Source organism: Bombina bombina, chromosome 2 (genome assembly GCF_027579735.1).
Source record: "Bombina bombina isolate aBomBom1 chromosome 2, aBomBom1.pri, whole genome shotgun sequence".
NCBI classification, from domain to species: domain Eukaryota; kingdom Metazoa; phylum Chordata; class Amphibia; order Anura; family Bombinatoridae; genus Bombina; species Bombina bombina.
In genome coordinates, this window is record NC_069500.1 from 141,743,068 (window position 1) to 141,765,577 (window position 22,510).

The window sequence follows — 22,510 nt, forward strand, 5'->3', positions numbered from 1 at the left end:
TTAATTTTGCTTTGTTCCCTTGGTGGTATTTTTGAAAAGCTAAACCTAGGTGGGCTCAAACTGATTTCTAAAACCGTTGAAAACCGCCTCTTAGCTCAGAGCATTTTGAAAGTTTTTTACAGTTAGACAGTAATAGTTCATGTGTGTCATATAGATAACATTGTGCTCACTCCTATGGAGTTATTTAGGAGTCTGCACTGATTGGTTAAACTGTATGTCTGTCAAAAACACTGGGATAAGGGGGCAGTCTGCAGAGGCTTAGATACAAGGTAATCACAGAGGTTAAAAGTGTATTAATATAACTGTGTTGGTTATGCAAAACTAGGGAACGGGTAATAAAGGGATTAGCTATCTTTTTAAACAATAAACATTCTGGTGTAGACTGTCCCTTTAATGAAATAAAAATGTCTCCTGTGTCCATTTCAGAGAGTTGCACACATGTGCAGAATAGAAGAATTTTCTCAATAGTCTTGGAATGTACAGAGATGTCCAAACTTCCATTTTGCGGCTTTATCAAGTGCCGTTGTTTTGTTGAATTTAAAAAGGTAAAACTGGTCTTGAAAAGGTGTTGAAAATACCTTGTGATTGCTGAGAACGTTTTGGCCCTATATTAAAAAGGGAGCTGAAAAATTGGGTGCAGAAAATCTTTGCAAACGTGCTATTGTGATAATGTTGATCACCATAAAAAATAGACAAAAAGGCCCCTGTCCATCAATTGTTATCAACCGCATAATTTGCAATAAATATAGATATGATGACATTATAATTAGTTGTCAGTTTAAAACAATGTAAAATGTCAGTTTAAAAACAATGTTAAATATAAAATGTCAGTTTAAAAACAATGTAAAAAGTAAAATGCCAGTTTAAAAACAATGTAAAATATAAAATGTCAGTTTTAAAACAATGTAAAAAGTAAAATGTCCCTTTAAAACAATGTAAAAAGTAAAATGCCAGTTTGAAAACAATGTTAAATATAAAATGTCAGTTTTAAAACAATGTAAAATATAAAATGTCAGTTTTAAAACAATGTAAAAAGTAAAATGCCAGTTTAAAAACAATGTTAAATATAAAATGTCAGTTTTAAAACAATGTAAAATATAAAATGTCAGATTAAAAACAATGTAAAATATAAAATGTCAGTTTAAAACAATGTAAAATGAACACAGAAACGTTATGAAAAAAATATTTATTTTTTTATTTTCACACAGTGTTTTTTACTAAAGGAAAATGTAGAGTCATTTTATAATATATAGACTATGTAATTCTACAGACAGTATATTCAGGGTAATAGCAGCTGACTTAGTCACCACCAATAGTTTCTTGTATCCACTTCAGATAGTTTTTGGTTAGTCTTGTATAAACACCTGGTATTTTGTTGCATTTATTTCCAAAGGAGACAATTCCTTTATACATTCCGCCGCAAATCAATGGACCACCAGAATCACCCTGTAAGCAAATTAATAATTTCATTTTATATTATTATTTATGCACAGTATAAATCATTGTACATTGCAAAATCTACATATACTAAATATTTTAAAAGCAATTAAAACTGTACATACCCTTTGAATATCATTATGTATTGTTTATCTCCTTTTCTGCAGTTAAATAATAGGGCAGATATAAGTTCCTGTACTAATCAAGCAATCACTGTGTAGAATGTATAATTAATGAAGCACTTCAACCTGCATGAACTAAAAAACTAGCCTGTTACAGGCAAAGGAGGCAAAATATTTTTTCTACTCATAATTGAAAGTTTTGAAGGGGAACTCAATTTAAAGGGATATGAAACCCAAATTTTTTCTTTTATGATTCAGCTAGGACATGTAATTTTAAGCAACTTTCTAATTTACTTTTATTATAAATTTTTCTTCATTCTCTTGGTATCTTTTTTTTAAAAGCAGGAATGTAAGCTTAGGAGCGCTTGCTAATTGGTGGCCCTTAAGGACCACTTAATACAGTAGAATTAACTAGCTAGCTCCCAGTATTGCATGCTACACTGAGGCATACCTACGTATGCTTGTTGGCAAAGGATACTAGAAGAACAAAGTCAATTTGAAACAAGAAGTAAAATAAATAGGTCTCTAAAATCTGGATCATTAAAGATTAGTTTTGACTTGTACTCAAGCTCCGTTTGAACATATTTTGACTACTGAAATGTTATATTTTTAAAACCAAAAATAAATAATTGTATAAAATGAATAATATATGTGCAGTAACATATGCCTTAATATGGCTGGTGTTTTCGATGCAATCTATTTGGAAATGCATGATGATGTTAAATCAGTATTAATCTTTCTAGATCTCAGATGATTTTAGTTTCTATTACAAAACTGATTATGTCATTTCTCTTCACCATATTGTCTCCCTACTTTGACACAATTTTTCAAGTTGGAAGTTACTTACATTCAGGGTTGCACACAAAAAGAAAAATTGCAGAGAATGGGAGATTTGTAGGTGTGAACAACTTCTAAAATGTAACTTGAATACAATTTAACTCAAATAACCGAATACATCTCCTTTGTGTGCAAAAAAGGATATATATTATATATATATATATATATATATATATTATATATATATATAGTAATACTTTTTGAGTGAAAGGTTTTTTTAAAGTCACAAAGAGTAACTTATTTTGCATGTGCGTTAAGCCACGTAATGCAAACAGCCAAATTGTGTGCATGTTCACGTATTCCCCATAGAAATCAATGGAGCAGACAAATAGAAAAAAAAATCACAAAAACCCTAATATGTTAAAAACTGTACATGAAAATGCGAATACTTCATATTGTGAAAATGTTTTCGCAACGGAATATGTTCTATTTATTTCTAAATAAATATTTCTCTATATATGTGATGACTTTTTTGACTGATATATCTATGTATAACAAGATATATATATTAATATATATACTAGTCCTAAAGCCCGTGTACACGGGCCAATTTTTAGGTACCGCGGTTCCAACCCTTGCTCCCTCTCTCTCCCCCCTCTCTTTTACGCTCTCTCTCTCTCCCCCCTCTCTTTGAGTTCTCTCTCTCCCCCTTATTTTGCACTCTCCCCCCTCTTTTGCTCCCTCTCTCTCCCCTTTTTTGCTCTCTCTCTCCCCTCTTGTGCTCTCTCTCTCCCTCTTTTGCGCTCTCTCTCCCACCTCTCTTTTAAGCTCTCTCTCCCCCCTCTCTTTTGAGCTCGCTCTCTCCCCCCTCTCTTTTGAGCTCTCTCTCCCCCTCTTTCTCTCCCACTCTCTTGCGCTCTCTCTCCCTCTTTTGCTCTTCCCCCCTCTTCTGCTCGCTTTCTTTCCTTCCAAATTGTGTGCATGTTCACGTATTCCCCATAGAAATCAATGGAGCAGACAAATAGAAAAAAAATCACAAAAACCCTAATATGTTAAAAAACTGTACATGAAAATGCGAATACTTCATATTGTGAAAATGTTTTTCGCAACGGAATATGTTCTATTTATTTCTAAATAAATATTTCTCTATATATGTGATGACTTTTTGACTGATATATCTATGTATAACAAGATATATATATTAATATATATACTAGTCCTAAAGCCCGTGTACACGGGCCAATTTTTAGGTACCGCGGTTCCAACCCTTGCTCCCTCTCTCTCCCCCCTCTCTTTTACGCTCTCTCTCTCTCCCCCCTCTCTTTTGAGTTCTCTCTCTCCCCCTTATTTTGCACTCTCCCCCCTCTTTTGCTCTCTCTCTCTCCCCTTTTTTGCTCTCTCTCTCCCCTCTTGTGCTCTCTCTCCCCCCTCTTTTGCTCTCTCTCTCCCACCTCTTTTGCTCTCTCTCCCCTCTTTTGCTCGCTCTCTCTCTTCCCCCCCTCATCTGCTCTCTCCCCCCTCTTGCTCTCTTTCACCCTCTTTTGCTCTCTCTCCCCCCTCTTTTGCTCTCTCTCTCCCCCCTCTTTTGCTTTCTCTCTCCCCCCTCTTTTGTGCTCTCTCTCTCACCCCCCCCCTCTCTTTTGCTCTCTCTCCCGCTCTCTTTTGCTCTCTCTCCCCCTCTCTTTTGCTCTCTCTTCCCCTCTCTTTTGCTCTCTCTCTCCCCCCTCTCTTTTGCGCTCTCTTCCCCTCTTTTGCACTCTCTCTTCCCCTCTTTTGCGCTCTCTCCCCCTTCTCTTTTGCGCTCTCTCCCCCCCTCTTTTGCACTCTCTCTCCCCCTCTTTTGTGCACTCTCTCTCCCCCACTCTTTTAAACTCTCTCTCCCCCCTCTCTTTTGAGCTCTCTCTCCCCCCCTCACTTTTGAGCGCTCTCTCTCCCCCTCTCTTTTGCGTGCTCTCTCTCCCCCTCTTTTGTGCGCTCTCTCCCACTCTCTTGCGCTCTCTCCCCCTCTCTTTTGCGCTCTCTCTCCCTCTTTTGCGCTCTCTCTCCCACCTCTCTTTTAAGCTCTCTCTCCCCCCTCTCTTTTGAACTCGCTCTCTCCCCCCTCTCTTTTGAGCTCTCTCTCCCCCTCTTTCTCTCCACTCTCTTGCGCTCTCTCTCCCTCTTTTGCTCTTCCCCCCCTCTTCTGCTCGCTTTCTTTCCTTCCAAATTGTGTGCATGTTCACGTATTCCCCATAGAAATCAATGGAGCAGACAAATAGAAAAAAAATCACAAAAACCCTAATATGTTAAAAACTGTACATGAAAATGCGAATACTTCATATTGTGAAAATGTTTTCGCAACGGAATATGTTCTATTTATTTCTAAATAAATATTTCTCTATATATGTGATGACTTTTTGACTGATATATCTATGTATAACAAGATATATATATTAATATATATACTAGTCCTAAAGCCCGTGTACACGGGCCAATTTTAGGTACCCGCGGTTCCAACCCTTGCTCCCTCTCTCTCCCCCCTCTCTTTTAAGCTCTCTCTCTCTCCCCCCTCTCTTTTGAGGTCTCTCTCTCCCCCTTATTTTGCACTCTCCCCCCTCTTTTGCTCTCTCTCTCTCCCCTTTTTTGCTCTCTCTCTCCCCTCTTGTGCTCTCTCTCCCCACTCTTTTGCTCTCTCTCTCCCACCTCTTTTGCTCTCTCTCCCCTCTTTTGCTCGCACTCTCTCTTCCCCACCTCATCTGCTCTCTCCCCCCTCTTGCTCTCTTTCACCCTCTTTTGCTCTCTCTCCCCCCTCTTTTGCTCTCTCTCTCCCCCCTCTTTTGCGCTCTCTCTCTCTCCCCCCTCTCTTTTGCTCTCTCTCCCCCTCTCTTTTGCTCTCTCTCCCCCTCTCTTTTGCTCTCTCTTCCCCTCTCTTTTGCTCTCTCTCTCCCCCTCTCTTTTGCTCTCTCTTCCCCTCTTTTGCACTCTCTCTTCCCCTCTTTTGCGCTCTCTCCCCCTTCTCTTTTGCGTCCCCTGTAATGTATTTGTATAAGCCAGTGTTAGTATGAGTGTAACTGTACTTATTTTGCTGTAATGTATTTTTATAAGCCGGTGTTAGTATGAGTGTAACTGTACTTATGTTACTATAATGTATTTTTATAAGACAGCGTTAGTATGAGTGTAACTGTACTTATGTTACTGTAATGTATTTTTATGACAGTGTTAGTATGAGTGTAACTGTACTTATGTTACTGTAATGTATTTTTATGACAGTGTTAGTATGAGTGTAACTGTACTTATGTTACTGTAATGTATCTGTATAAGCCAGTGTTAGTATGAGTGTAACTATACTTATGTTACTGTAATGTATTTGTATAAGACAGTGTTAGTATGAGTGTAACTGTACTTATGTTACTGTAATGTATTTTTATGACAGTGTTAGTATGAGTGTAACTGTACTTATGTTACTGAAATGTATTTGTATAAGCCAGTGTTAATATGAGTGTAACTGTCCTTATGTTACTGTAATGTATTTTTATAAGCCAGTGTTAGTATGAGTGTAACTGTACTTATATTACTGTAATGTATTTTTATCAGACAGTGTTAGTATGAGTGTAACTGTATTTAAGTTACTGTAATGTATTTTCATAAGCCAGTGTTAGTATGAGTGTAACTGTAATTATGTTATTGTAATGTATTTGTATAAGACAGCGTTAGTATGAGTGTAACTGTACTTATATTCCTGTAATGTATTTTTATAAGCCAGTGTTAGTATGAGTGTAACTGTACTTATGTTGCTGTAATCTATTTGTATAACCCAGTGTTAATATGAGTGTAACTGTACATATGTTACTGTAATGTATTTGTATAAGCCAGTGTTAGTATGAGTGTAACTGTACTTATGTTACTGTAATGTATTTGTATAAGCCAGTGTTAGTATGAGTGTAACTGTACTTATGTTACTGTAATGTATTTGTATAAGCCAGTGTTAGTATGAGTGTAACTGTACTTATTTTGCTGTAATGTATTTGTATAAGACAGTGTTAGTATGAGTGTAACTGTACTTATGTTACTGTAATGTATTTCAGTGACGTGCAGTAATAGGAGGCAGAGGAGGCTCTGCCTCTCCTGTCAAATCAGAAGAAAAAAAGTTTTAATGATTAATTTAAAAAAAAAAATAGTTGAGGATTTTTTTGTCTTTACTTTTTTGACCACGCCCCCCTAGGTACAGTCCCCCCCCGCCTCTTTCCCTCTGCCAGCGCCACCAGATGCGATCCCAATATCATCAACCATGTTGCGCAATTAAGAGGCGGTGAGCGGTTCAGCTGCCCACCATTAATTGAGCAACATGGATGTGAAATATTTTCATTATCTGCATTGTTAAACATCTCTGTATACATATAAATCCATGTTTCTCTATGTATGTGTATGTATGTCAATGTAAAATCCCTTCATCTGCTTTTTTTTTTTTTCTAACACCCAAGAGATCATATATTTGAGCCCTTATAACTTTTGTGTGCAATATTTTTTTTAATAATTTTTATTAGATGGTGTTAGTATGAGAGTAACTGTAATTATGTTACTGTAATGTATTTTTATAAGACAGTGTTAGTATGAGTGTAACTGTACTTAAGTTACCGTAATGTATTTGTATAAGACAGTGTTAGTATGAGTGTAACTGTACTAATGTTACTGTAATGTATTTGTAAAAGCCAGTGTTAGTATGAGTGTAACTGTACTTATGTTACTGTAATGTATTTTTATAAGACAGCGTTAGTATGTGTGTAACTGTACTTATGTTACTGTAATGTATTTTTATGACAGTGTTAGTATGAGTGTAACTGTACTTATGTTACTGTAATGTATTTGTATAAGCCAGTGTTAGTATGAGTGTAACTGTCCTTATGTTAATGTAATGTATTTTTATAAGCCAGTGTTAGTATGAGTGTAACTGTACTTATGCTACTGTAATGTATTTTTATAAGACAGTGTTAGCATGAGTGTAACTGTACTTATGTTACTGTAATGTATTTGTATAAGCCAGTGTTAGTATGAGTGTAACTGTACTTATGTTACTGTAATGTATTTGTATAAGACAGTGTTAGTATGATTGTAACTGTACTTATGTTACTGTAATGTATTTTTATCAGACAGTGTTAGTATGAGTGTAACTGTACTTATGTTACTGTAATGTATTTTCATAAGCTAGTGTTAGTATGAGTGTAACTGTACTTATGTTACTGTAATGTATTTGTATAAGACAGCGTTAGTATGAGTGTAACTGTACTTATGTTCCTGTAATGTATTTTTATAAACCAGTGTTAGTATGAGTGTAACTGTACTTATGTTACTGTAATGTATTTTTATAAGCCAGTGTTAGTATGAGTGTAACTGTACTTATGTTACTGTAATGTATTTGTATAAGCCAGTGTTAGTATGAGTGTAACTGTACTTATGTTACTGTAATGTATTTTTATAAGCCAGTGTTAGTATGAGTGTAACTGTACATATGTTACTGTAATGTATTTGTATAAGCCAGTGTTAGTATGAGTGTAACTGTACTTATGTTACTGTAATGTATTTTTATAAGCCAGTGTTAGTATGAGTGTAACTGCACTTATGTTGCTGTAATGTATTTGTATAAGCCAGTGTTAGTATGAGTGTAACTGTAGATATGTTACTGTAATGTATTTGTATAAGCCAGTGTTAGTATGAGTGTAACTGTACTTATGTTCTTGTAATGTATTTGTATAAGACAGTGTTAGTATGAGTGTAACTGTACTTATGTTGCTGCAATGTATTTGTATAAGACAGTTTTAGTATGTGTGTAACTGTACTTATGTTACTGTAATGTATTTGTATAAGCCAGTGTTAGTATGAGTGTAACTGTACTTATGTTACTGTAATGTATTTGTATAAGCCAGTGTTAGTATGAGTGTAACTGTACTTATTTTGCTGTAATGTATTTGTATAAGACAGTGTTAGTATGAGTGTAACTGTACTTATGTTACTGTAATGTATTTCAGTGACATGCAGTAATAGGAGGCAGAGGAGGCTCCGCCTCCCCTGTCAAATCAGAAGAAAAAGTTTTAATGATTAATTAAAAAAAAATAAATAGTTGAGGATTTTTTTGTCTTTACTTTTTTGACCACGCCCCCCTAGGTACAACCCCCACCTCTTTCCCTCTGCCAGCGCCACTAGATGCAATCCCAATATCATCATCCATGTTGCGCAATTAAGAGGCAGTGAGCGGTTCAGCTGTCCACCATTGATTGAGCAACATGGATGCTTGATAATGTTCTTAGCTCATTATGAGCTAGAACCACCCAGTGGTGTCTTGCAGTGGCCCATACCATGCTCCAATAGAGGTGGTTCTTAAAACCGCCTCCATGATGGAGCTAATCCGGACAGCCAATCAGCTATCAGAGCTGCCAGGGAGGCATGCCGGGCTAGGACGCGGGAAAGTGAAGCGGATGGAGCTGATTGCCGTGTCGAGTCCTCAGTCATATCAGCTCAGTGAGTGGACTGTGTCCTGTTTTGCCGGTCAGACTCCTTCCCTGTATCTCTCACAATGGTGATTCTGTGATCTCAGGTGGTGTTTGAGTAGCCTTATGTGCACTGTTTTTTGCTGATAGATATCACTTGTTGCGTGAGCGGACATATAGTGACACTGCACAATAGATTCAATAGAATCTATTGTGTCGCTATATGTCCGTCTCACGCAACAAGTGATATCTATCAGCAAAAAACAGTGCACATAACGCTACTCAAACACCATCTGAGATGTTTTTATAAGCCAGTGTTAGTATGAGTGTAACTGTACTTATGTTACTGTAATGTATTTTTATAAGACAGTGTTAGTATGAGTGTAACTGTACTTATGTTACTGTAATGTATTTTTATGACAGTGTTAGTATGAGTGTAACTGTACTTATGTTACTGTAATGTATTTTTATGACAGTGTTAGTATGAGTGTAACTGTTCTTATGTTACTGTAATGTATTTGTATAAGACAGTGTTAGTATGAGTGTAACTGTCCTTATGTTACTGTAATGTATTTTTATAAGCCAGTTACTGTAATGTATTTGTATAAGCCAGTGTTAGTATGAGTGTAACTGTCCTTATGTTACTGTAATGTATTTTTATAAGCCAGTGTTAGTATGAGTGTAACTGTACTTATGTTACTGTAATGTATTTTTATCAGACAGTGTTAGTATGAGTGTAACTGTACTTATGTTACTGTAATGTATTTGTATAAGACAGTGTTAGTATGAGTGTAACTGTACTTATGTTGCTGTAATGTATTTGTATAAGACAGTGTTAGTATGAGTGTAACTGTACTTATGTTACTGTAATGTATTTGTATAAGCCAGTGTTAGTATGAGTGTAACTGTACTTATGTTACTGTAATGTATTTTTATAAGCCAGTGTTAGTATGAGTGTAACTGTACTTATGTTACTGTAATATATTTGTGTAAGCCAGTGTTAGTATGAGTGTAACTGTACTTATGTTACTGTAATGTATTTGTATAAGCCAGTGTTAGTATGAGTGTAACTGTACTTATGTTACTGTAATGTATTTGTATAAGCCAGTGTTAGTATGAGTGTAACTGTACTTATGTTACTGTAATGTATTTGTATAAGACAGTGTTAGTATGATTGTAACTGTACTTATGTTACTGTAATGTATTTTTATCAGACAGTGTTAGTATGAGTGTAACTGTACTTATGTTACTGTAATGTATTTTCATAAGCTAGTGTTAGTATGAGTGTAACTGTACTTATGTTACTGTAATGTATTTGTATAAGACAGCGTTAGTATGAGTGTAACTGTACTTATGTTCCTGTAATGTATTTTTATAAACCAGTGTTAGTATGAGTGTAACTGTACTTATGTTACTGTAATGTATTTTTATAAGCCAGTGTTAGTATGAGTGTAACTGTACTTATGTTACTGTAATGTATTTGTATAAGCCAGTGTTAGTATGAGTGTAACTGTACTTATGTTACTGTAATGTATTTTTATAAGCCAGTGTTAGTATGAGTGTAACTGTACATATGTTACTGTAATGTATTTGTATAAGCCAGTGTTAGTATGAGTGTAACTGTACTTATGTTACTGTAATGTATTTTTATAAGCCAGTGTTAGTATGAGTGTAACTGCACTTATGTTGCTGTAATGTATTTGTATAAGCCAGTGTTAGTATGAGTGTAACTGTAGATATGTTACTGTAATGTATTTGTATAAGCCAGTGTTAGTATGAGTGTAACTGTACTTATGTTCTTGTAATGTATTTGTATAAGACAGTGTTAGTATGAGTGTAACTGTACTTATGTTGCTGCAATGTATTTGTATAAGACAGTTTTAGTATGTGTGTAACTGTACTTATGTTACTGTAATGTATTTGTATAAGCCAGTGTTAGTATGAGTGTAACTGTACTTATGTTACTGTAATGTATTTGTATAAGCCAGTGTTAGTATGAGTGTAACTGTACTTATTTTGCTGTAATGTATTTGTATAAGACAGTGTTAGTATGAGTGTAACTGTACTTATGTTACTGTAATGTATTTCAGTGACATGCAGTAATAGGAGGCAGAGGAGGCTCCGCCTCCCCTGTCAAATCAGAAGAAAAAGTTTTAATGATTAATTAAAAAAAATAAATAGTTGAGGATTTTTTTGTCTTTACTTTTTTGACCACGCCCCCCTAGGTACAACCCCCACCTCTTTCCCTCTGCCAGCGCCACTAGATGCAATCCCAATATCATCATCCATGTTGCGCAATTAAGAGGCAGTGAGCGGTTCAGCTGTCCACCATTGATTGAGCAACATGGATGCTTGATAATGTTCTTAGCTCATTATGAGCTAGAACCACCCAGTGGTGTCTTGCAGTGGCCCATACCATGCTCCAATAGAGGTGGTTCTTAAAACCGCCTCCATGATGGAGCTAATCCGGACAGCCAATCAGCTATCAGAGCTGCCAGGGAGGCATGCCGGGCTAGGACGCGGGAAAGTGAAGCGGATGGAGCTGATGCCGTGTCGAGTCCTCAGTCATATCAGCTCAGTGAGTGGACTGTGTCCTGTTTTTGCCGGTCAGACTCCTTCCCTGTATCTCTCACAATGGTGATTCTGTGATCTCAGGTGGTGTTTGAGTAGCCTTATGTGCACTGTTTTTTGCTGATAGATATCACTTGTTGCGTGAGCGGACATATAGTGACACTGCACAATAGATTCAATAGAATCTATTGTGTCGCTATATGTCCGTCTCACGCAACAAGTGATATCTATCAGCAAAAAACAGTGCACATAACGCTACTCAAACACCATCTGAGATGTTTTTATAAGCCAGTGTTAGTATGAGTGTAACTGTACTTATGTTACTGTAATGTATTTTTATAAGACAGTGTTAGTATGAGTGTAACTGTACTTATGTTACTGTAATGTATTTTTATGACAGTGTTAGTATGAGTGTAACTGTACTTATGTTACTGTAATGTATTTTTATGACAGTGTTAGTATGAGTGTAACTGTACTTATGTTACTGTAATGTATTTGTATAAGACAGTGTTAGTATGAGTGTAACTGTCCTTATGTTACTGTAATGTATTTTTATAAGCCAGTTACTGTAATGTATTTGTATAAGCCAGTGTTAGTATGAGTGTAACTGTCCTTATGTTACTGTAATGTATTTTTATAAGCCAGTGTTAGTATGAGTGTAACTGTACTTATGTTACTGTAATGTATTTTTATCAGACAGTGTTAGTATGAGTGTAACTGTACTTATGTTACTGTAATGTATTTGTATAAGACAGTGTTAGTATGAGTGTAACTGTACTTATGTTGCTGTAATGTATTTGTATAAGACAGTGTTAGTATGAGTGTAACTGTACTTATGTTACTGTAATGTATTTGTATAAGCCAGTGTTAGTATGAGTGTAACTGTACTTATGTTACTGTAATGTATTTTTATAAGCCAGTGTTAGTATGAGTGTAACTGTACTTATGTTACTGTAATATATTTGTGTAAGCCAGTGTTAGTATGAGTGTAACTGTACTTATGTTACTGTAATGTATTTGTATAAGCCAGTGTTAGTATGAGTGTAACTGTACTTATTTTGCTGTAATGTATTTGTATAAGACAGTGTTAGTATGAGTGTAACTGTACTTATGTTACTGTAATGTATTTCAGTGACATGCAGTAATAGGAGGCAGAGGAGGCTCCGTCTCCCCTGTCAAATCAGAAGAAAAAGTTTTAATGATTAATTAAAAAAAAAAAATAGTTGAGGATTTTTTTGTCTTTACTTTTTTGACCACACCCCCCTAGGTACAGCCCCCCCCTCTTTCCCTCTGCCAGCACCACTAGATGCAATCCCAATATCATCATCCATGTTGCGCAATTAAGAGGCAGTGAGCGGTTCAGCTGCCCACCATTGATTGAGCAACATGGATGCTTGATAATGTTCTTAGCTCACTATGAGCTAGAACCACCCAGTGGTGTCTTGCAGTGGACCATACCATGCTCCAATAGAGGTGGTTCTTAAAACCGCCTCCATGATGGAGCTAATCCGGACAGCCAATCAGCTATCAGAGCTGCCAGGGAGCCATGCTGGGCTTGGACGCGGCAAAGTGAAGCGGATGGAGCTGCTGCCAAGTGTCGAGTCCTCAGTCATGTCAGCTCAGTGAGTGGACTGTGTCCTGTTTTTGCCGGTCAGACTCCTTCCCTGTATCTCTCACAATGGTGATTCTGTGATCTCAGGTGGTGTTTGATTAGCCTTATGTGCACTGTTTTTTGCTGATAGATATCACTTGTTGCGTGAGCGGACTTATAGTGACACTGCACAATAGATTCAATAGAATCTATTGTGTCGCTATATGTCCGTCTCAAGCAACAAGTGATATCTATCAGCCAAAAACAGTGCACATAAGGCTACTCAAACACCATCTGAGATGTTTTTATAAGCCAGTGTTAGTATGAGTGTAACTGTACTTATGTTACTGTAATGTTTTTTTTATAAGACAGCGTTAGTATGAGTGTAACTGTACTTATGTTACTGTAATGTATTTTATAAGACAGTGTTAGTATGAGTGTAACTGTCCTTATGTTACTGTAATGTATTTTTATAAGCCAGTGTTAGTATGAGTGTAACTGTACTTATGTTACTGTAATGTATTTTTATAAGACAGCGTTAGTATGAGTGTAACTGTACTTATGTTACTGTAATGTATTTTTATGACAGTGTTAGTATGAGTTTAACTGTACTTATGTTACTGTAATGTATTTTTTATTCCAAGCGGCAGAAGTCTTCATCCAAGCGGCATCTTCTATCTTCATCCATCCAGAGCGGGTCCACCTTCAATCCAGTCGACGCGGAGCCATCCTCTTCAAACGACGTCCTAACACTGAATGAAGGTTCCTTTAAATGGCGTTATCCAAGATGGCGTCCCTTGAATTCCGATTGGCTGATAGGATTCTATCAGTCAATCGGAATTAAGGTAGGAAAAATCCCAATTGGCTGATTGGATCAGCCAATAGGATTGAGCTTGCATTCTATTAGTTGATTGGAACAGCCAATAGAATGCAAGCTCAATCCTATTGGCTGATCCAATCAGCCAATAGGATTGAACTTCAATCCTATTGGCTGATCCAATCAGAATTCAAGGGTCGCCATCTTGGATGACGTCATTTAAAGGAACCTTCATTCAGTGTTAGGACGTCATTTGAAGAGGATGGCTCTGCGTCGGCTGGATTGAAGATGGACACGCTCCGCTCCAGATGGATGAAGATAGAAGATGCCGCTTGGATGAAGACTTCTGCCACTTGGAGGACCTCTTCTGCCCGGATCGGATGAAGACTTCTGCCCCTCTGGAGGTCCACTTGTGCCCGGCTGGGTGAAAACGGCTCAAGGTAGGGAGATCTTCAGGGGGTAGTGTTAGGATTTTTTAAGGGGGGATTGGGTGGGTTTTAGAGTAGGGTTGGGTGTGTGGGTGGTGGGTTTTTATGTTGGGGGGTATTGTATTTCTTTTATAGGTGAAAGAGCTGATTACTTTGGGGCAATGCACTGCAAAAGGCCCTTTTAAGGGCTATTTGTAATTTAGTATAGGGTAGGGAATTTTATTATTTTGGTGGGCTTTTTTATTTTATTAGGGGGATTAGATTAGGTGTAATTAGTTTAAAATTCTTGTATTTTTTTTTTCCGTAATTTAGTGTGTTTTTTTTTCCCCGTAATTTAATTTATTTAATTTAATTGTAATTAATTGTAGGTAGTTTAGGTAAATTATTTAATGATAGTGTAGTGTTAGGTGTAATTGTAACTTAGGTTAGGAATTATTTTACAGGTACTTTTTGTACTTATTTTAATAACTATTTAATAACTATTGTACCTAGTTAAAATAAATACAAAGTTGCCTGTAAAATAAATATAAATCCTAAGCTAGCTACAATGTAACTATTAGTTATATTGTAGCTAGCTTAGGGTTTATTTTATATGTAAGTATTTAGTTTTAAATAGGAATAATTTATTTAATTAGGTTAAATTTATTTAATTTAAATTATATTTAAGTTAGGAGGGGTTAGGGTTAGACTTAGGTTTAGGGGTTAATACCTTTAATATAGTAGCGGCGACGTTGGGGTGGCAGATTAGGGGTTAATAAATCGAAGTAGGTGTCGGCGATGCTAGGGACAGCAGATTAGGGGTTAATAAAATTTAACTAGTGTTTGCGAGGCGGGAGTGCGGCGGTTTAGGGGTTAATATATTTATTAAAGTGGCGACGATGTCCGATCGGCAGATTAGGGGTTAATATATTTAATAAAGTGTTGCTGATGGGGGGGGCTCGGTTTAGGGGTTAATAGGTAGTTTATGGGTGTTAGTGTACTTTGTAGCACTTTAGTTAAGAGTTTTATGTTACAACATTAGCCCATAAAACACTTAACTACTGACTTTTAAATGTGGTAGGAGTCTTGCCAGGAGAGGGTCTACCGCTCACTTCTTCCAAGACTTGTAATACCAGCGTTAGGCAAATCCCATTAAAAAGATAGAATATGCAATTGATGTAAGGGGATTTGCGGTAGCCTCGAGTCACGGAAGAAAAGTTAGCAGTAGACCCTTTCCTGCCTGACTCGTAATACCAGCGGGCGTTAAAAAGCAGCGTTGGGACCTCTCAACGTTGCTTTTTAAGGCTAATGCCAAACTCGTAATCTAAGCGAAAGTGAGCACACATATCAGTCATAGTCATTTGCTCAAAGTCTACTTAAAGGGCCATGATACCCAAATGTTGAAACACTTCAAAGTGCTGCAGCATAGCTGTAAAAAGCTGACTAGAAAATATCACCTGTACATCTCTATGTAAAAAGGAAGATATTTTACCTCAAAATGTCCTAAGTATTCAAACCCCATTGCAAAGGACTTTAAGCAGCAAATCAGTATGTTCTTACCAGGGACAGGCAAGGGAGTGAGCCTCGTGTTATTTCCCTTCCAGTTTAGGGAAGTTTACTATGAAATCTCATGAGAGTTAAAGGGACATAATATTCATATGCTAAATCACTTGAAACTGATGCAGTATAATGTAAAAAGCTGACAGGAAAATATCACCTGAGCATCTCTATATAAAAAAGGAAGATATTTTACCTCACAATTTCCTCAGCTCAGCAGAGTAAGTTCTGTCTAAAAAGTTATACTCAGCTGCAGGTAAAAAAAAATGAAGAAATGAACAGCAGCCAATCAGCATCAACAGTGCTGAGGTCATGAACTCTTTTACTGTGATCTCATGAGATTTGACTAAACTCTCATGAGATTTCATTGTAAACTTCCTTAAGCTGAATAGGGAAATAAGATGAGAGTGCACGAAAGCTCGCTCCTTCCTCTGTCCCGGGACAGACATACTGATTTGCTGCTTAGAAGTCCTTTACAACGGGATGTGGCTACTGAGAAACGTTTGAGGTAAAGTATTTTTCTTTTTTACATAGAGATGTTCAGGTGATATTTTCTAGTCAGCTTTTTACAGCTATGCTGCATCACTTTCAAGTGTTTAAACATTTGGATATTATGGCTCTTTAAGTGAAATCTCATGAGATCACAGTAAAAGAGTTCATGACCTTAGTACTGTTAATGCTGATTGGCTGCTGTTCATTTCTTCTTTTTTTTTTTTTTTTTTTTTACCTGCAGCTGGGCCGCAGCTGAAGTATAACGTTTTACACAGCACTTACTCTGGTGAGTTGAGGAAGTTGTGAGGTAAAACATCTTCCTTTTTTATGAGTATTATGTCCCTTTAACCACACTGTATAATAAATGGAAAACGATCTATAAAAATATAGATAAAAAAGGGGCGCTCATGTAGTTATTAGCAAGGGTACATGTATCATAAAATAAAAACAATAGAGGAAAAGAGTTCCTAATAGAAAACAATCAATGTGTGGGTGCAAACAATGATGATAAAAGGGATAGAAAAAAATGAAAATGTACAAAAGTGGAATCAATGTCCCAAAAATTGGACACGGCTGCACTCCTGTAGATGGTCCTGTTTCATCAAGGCTGGATAGGAAACAAAAGAGATAGACTCTAAACGTACTTACTCTATGAGTCGCCTCCTTTCTCTTTTGTTTCCTGTACAATAAATACACAATTTACAACATGCGGTTAGCTAGAAGATTAAACAAAAACTCGTACCTGGCATGCATCACCTTTCCTCTTTTTGTCTGGTCCAGCACAGAGCATACTAATGGTGATTGGTGTCCTCTCCTTTAACTTCATATATATTTTTTCACATTTATTCCTGTCTGTAACAATGATATTTGCTTCACGGAGAACCTGCGATGGCTTTAAATCTTTAGAATTAGTGACTCCCCAACCTGCAACGCTACAAACAGTTCCAGGTTTTACATCTTCATCAGTTTTTGGAAGTGGAAGAAGTGACACATTTTTGTATAACTTTGCCGGACGATTTAGCTATTAAAAATAAATAGATAAAAATGACCAAATATATAATTAAAGAGACATCACAACACGTCTGACATGAGCATGGAAGAACACCATTTATATCAAAATATATTTCTGCATAAACAAAGATTGAAATAAAGTAATTTAAATTGATTTTAAAAGCAACAGGAAGTGCACCACGAAGTTCATATCTGGTAAGGAACATAGTATTGACAGTAATGTTACATAAGCACACAAACAACATCCGTTCTTAAAAAGGAAAAAAACTAAAATAATACATTCTTAAAAGCTGTCTTTAGCTGCAACTAAAATATATATCTATATCTACAATCACAATCCAATATTATGAAATATGAAAACACAATCGCAATATTGTGAAACATGGAAATGCAACATTGCAACCACAATATTGTGAAATTTGAATTTTGCAATTGTGAAAGCACGTACTCAATATAATGTAAATATGAATATTGAGAGCGCGGAACAGCAATCTTAAAATTAGTAAAAATACCCAATAGTAGATTAGTACACTCATGCTTGCAGTTTACATACATATTCTAACATTATACTATAAATACATATACATTAAACAATGTAAATTCATCTACCATATACCCACAATCGCCCAGCAAATATAGGTTTATTATTGATATGTTTACTATACGAACAGGGGTTGAGTTTCTGTTGAGACACGTAAATGGTATTGTCATACAGTAATGTTTTAAGGGATTGTTAACATTATACCTTCAATGTAAGTGGCGATGCTGCTTTTAATATATCGCCACTATCAGAGCAGCATTGCCACCCACTAAAAAGTATGCTGCCTTTAATCAGCAATGTCAGCCATTTTGAATATTTTGCAGACTTTCAACATTGCAATGGATACTTTTTAAATAGCTTGCCGCCTCCTGGCACATTTGATCATCAGGGCGTTTTTGTGTACCTGGTATGTGTGTCTCCCAAGCACATCTGAATAATGGCACACAGTGAAGCTAAACTTCTTTGAAGTTGCTGTGATACAAAGAGTGCTGAGTGACATTCAGTGCACATATGTGATATATTTTGAGAGTAAGAAGTAGTAGCAGAACCACAAACATTTCCAATAACTCAACATCCAAATGATCTGTAATTCTCAACTAAGAATGGTAAGTGTGAGGTCTAAGTCCTGCCATAACTACCTACATACTTCTCAGTCAGAAATTCAGACTACTGTAGCAATCTGCTCACCAGCATCACACTTTATTATCATTTGTAGAGCACCAACAGATTCTGCAGTGCAATGAACATAGGTGGTATACAAAATAACATTTAGAGGGGTCAAGTGGGTACAGGGCCCTGCCGAGAGTTGTACTGTTGTAGTCGGCTCATATGAATGTTAACTACAAATAGCTGGGCTCATATTCTTACATGCTATGGGGTTTAAGGGGATAGGAGTGGAGATAGGAAGGTTAGTGTAGGTTGTATGCATCCCTGAATAGTAGAGTCTTCAGGGAGCACTTGAAGCTTTTAAAACTAGGGGAGAGTCTTGTGGAGCGAGGCAGAGAGTTCCATAACATGGGAGCCAGTCTGAAAAAATCTTGTAAACATGAATGTGAGGAGGTAACAAGAGAGGAGGAGAGTAGGAGATCATGAGCAGAGTGAAGGGGACGGGAGGTAGAGTATCTGGAGACAAGGTTTGAGATGTAGGGGGGAGCAGTGCAGTTGAGGGCTTTGTGTGTCAGAGTGAGAATTTTGTGTTTAATCCTGGAGGCAAGAGGAAGCCAGTGAAGGGATTGGCAGAGAGGTGCAGCAGATGAAGGCCTAGATTTAGAGTTGGGCGGTAGCCGTAAAAACCAGCGTTAGAGGCTCCTAACGCTGGTTTTAGGCTACCGCCGGTATTTGGAGTCAGTCAGGAAAGGGTCTAACGCTCACTTTGCAGGCGCGACTTTTCCATACCGCAGATCCCCTTACGTCAATTGCGTATCCTATCTTTTCAATGAGATCTTTCTAACGCCGGTATTTAGAGTCGTGGCTGAAGTGAGCGTTAGAATTCTAACGACAAAACTCCAGCCGCAGAAAAAAGTCAGTAGTTAACGCCGGTTTATAAAGCTCTTAACTACTGTGCTCTAAAGTACACTAACACCCATAAACTACCTATGTACCCCTAAACCGAGGCCCCCCACATCGCCGCCACTCTATAAAAATTTTTTAACCCCTAATCTTCCGCTCCGTACACTGCCGCCAACTACGTTATCCCTATGTACCCCTAATTTGCTGCACCTAACACCGCCGACCCCTATATTATATTTATTAACCCCTAATCTGCCCCCCACAACGTCGCCTCCACCTGCCTACACTTATTAACCCCTAATCTGCCGTCCGCATGCCGCCGCCAGCTACATTATAGCTATGTACCCCTAATCTGCTGCCCCTAACACCGCCGACCCCTATATTATATTTATTAACCCCTAATCTGCCCCCCACAACGTCGCCTCCACCTGCCTACACTTATTAACCCCTAATCTGCCGAGCGGACCGCACCGCTATTATAATAAAGTTATTAACCCCTAATCCGCCTCACTCCCGCCTCAATAACCCTATAATAAATAGTATTAACCCCTAATCTGCCCTCCCTAACATCGCCGACACCTAACTTCAAGTATTAACTCCTAATCTGCCAATCGGAGCTCACCGCTACTCTAATAAATTTTTTAACCCCTAAAGCTAATTTTAACCCTAACCCTAACACCCCCTAAGTTAAATATAATTTTATTCTAACGAAATAAATTAACTCTTATTAAATAAATTATTCCTATTTAAATCTAAATACTTACCTATAAAATAAACCTTAATATAGCTACAATATAAATTATAAATATATTATAGCTATTTTAGGATTAATATTTTTTTTACAGGCAACTTTGTATTTATTTTAACCAGGTACAATAGCTATTAAATAGTTAAGAACTATTTAATAGCTAAAATACTTAAAATAATTACAAAATTACCTGTAAAATAAATCCTAACCTAAGTTACAATTAAACCTAACACTACACTATCAATTAATTAATTAAATACAATACCTACAATTATCTACAATTAAATCTAACACTACACTATCAATAAATTAATTAAATACAATATCTACAATTATCTACAATTAAACCTAACACTACACTATCAATAAATTATTTAAATAAAATATCCACAAATAAATACAATGAAATAAACTAACTAAAGTACGAAAAATAAAAAAGAACTAAGTTACAAAAAATAAAAAAATATTTACAAACATTAGAAAAATATTACAACAATTTTAAACTAATTACACCTACTCTAAGCCCCCTAATAAAATAACAAAGCCCCCCAAAATAAAAAATGCCCTACCCTATTCTAAATTTAAAAAGTTCAAAGCTCTTTTACCTTACCAGCCCTGAACAGGGCCCTTTGCGGGGCATGCCCCAAAGAATTCAGCTCTTTTGCCTGTAAAAAAAACACATACAATACCCCCCCAACATTACAACCCACCAACCACATACCCCTAATCTAACCCAAACCCCCCTAAAATAAACCTAACACTAAGCCCCTGAAGATCTCCCTACCTTGTCTTCACCTCACCGGGTCCCGATCTGTCCAGAAGAGCCTCCGATGTCTTGATCCAAGCCCAAGCAGGGGGCTGAAGAGTGACGTCCATCCTTGGGCTGAAGTCTGGATCCAAGCGGCGGCTGAAGAAATCCATCATCGGCTGAAGTCGGAAGTCCATCATCGGGATGAAGTCTTCTATCAAGCCGCATCTTCAATCTTCTTTCTTCTGGAGCGGAGCGGAGCCAGAATATTCCTACCTTAATTCCGATTGGCTGATAGAATCCTATCAGCCAATCGGAATTCGAGGGACGCCATCTTGGATGACGTCATTTAAAGGAACCGTCATTCGGCGAGTAGGCGTCGGTTGAAGAGGTTGGATCCGCATCGGTTGGAAAGAAGATGGCTCCGCTCCAAAAAAAGAAGATTGAAGATGCGGCTTGATAGAAGACTTCATCCCGATGATGGACTTCTGACTTCAGCCGATGATGGATTTCTTCAGCCGCCGCTTGGATCCAGACTTCAGCCCAAAGAAGGACGTCACTCTTCAGCCCCCCGCTTGGGCTTGGATCAAGACATCGGAGGCTCTTCTGGACAGATCGGGACCCGGTGAGGTGAAGACAAGGTAGGGAGATCTTCAGGGGCTTAGTGTTAGGTTTATTTAAGGGGGGATTTGGGTTAGATTAGGGGTATGTGGGTGGTGGGTTGTAATGTTGGGGGGGGTATTGTATGTGGGTTTTTTTACAGGCAAAAGAGCTGAATTCTTTGGGGCATGCCCCGCAAAGGGCCCTGTTCAGGGCTGGTAAGGTAAAAGAGCTTTGAACTTTTTTAATTTAGAATAGGGTAGGGCATTTTTTTATTTTGGGGGGCTTTGTTATTTTATTAGGGGGCTTAGAGTAGGTGTAATTAGTTTAAAATTGTTGTAATATTTTTCTAATGTTTTTAAATATTTTTTTATTTTTTTTGTAACTTAGTTCTTTTTTATTTTTCGTACTTTAGTTAGTTTATTTCATTGTATTTATTTGTAGATATTTTATTTAAATAATTTATTGATAGTGTAGTGTTAGGTTTAATTGTAGATAATTGTAGATATTGTATTTAATTAATTTATTGATAGTGTAGTGTTAGGTTTAATTGTAGATAATTGTAGGTATTGTATTTAATTAATTTATTGATAGTGTAGTGTTAGGTTTAATTGTAACTTAGGTTAGGATTTATTTTACAGGTAATTTTGTAATTATTTTAACTAGGTAACTATTAAATAGTTCTTAACTATTTAATAGCTATTGTACCTGGTTAATATAATTACAAAGTTGCCTGTAAAATAAATATTAATCCTAAAATAGCTACAATATAATTATAATTTATATTGTAGCTATATTAGGGTTTATTTTACAGGTAAGTATTTAGCTTTAAATAGGAATAAGTTATTTAATAAGAGTTAATTTATTTCGTTAGATAAAAATTATATTTAACTTAGGGGGGTGTTAGGGTTATTGTTAGAATTAGCTTTAGGGGTTAATACATTTATTAGAATTGCGGTGAGCTCCAGTCGGCAGATTAGGGGTTAATGTTTGAAGTTAGGTGTCGGCGATGTTAGGGAGGGCAGATTAGGGGTTAATACTATTTATTATAGGGTTATTGAGGCGGGAGTGAGGCGGATTAGGGGTTAATAACTTTATTATAATAGCGGCGCGGTCCGGTC

The 22,510-nt window shown here is 36.8% G+C and overlaps 1 protein-coding gene across 1 annotated transcript in view; it reads right to left on the reverse strand.

The window, feature by feature from the left end:
* Positions 1–1,279: 1,279 nt before the first annotated feature.
* Positions 1,280–22,510, reverse strand: part of LOC128647696 (granzyme A-like) — a 32,321-nt gene continuing 11,090 nt past the window's right edge. Inside the window, exons 3-4 of the mRNA XM_053700442.1 lie at positions 16,975–17,253; positions 1,280–1,446 (exon numbers count right to left, since the gene is read on the reverse strand). Of these exons, the coding sequence (XP_053556417.1) occupies positions 1,300–1,446; positions 16,975–17,253 (426 nt within the window). The 3' untranslated portion in view covers positions 1,280–1,299. The remainder of the gene's footprint in view (positions 1,447–16,974; positions 17,254–22,510) is intronic.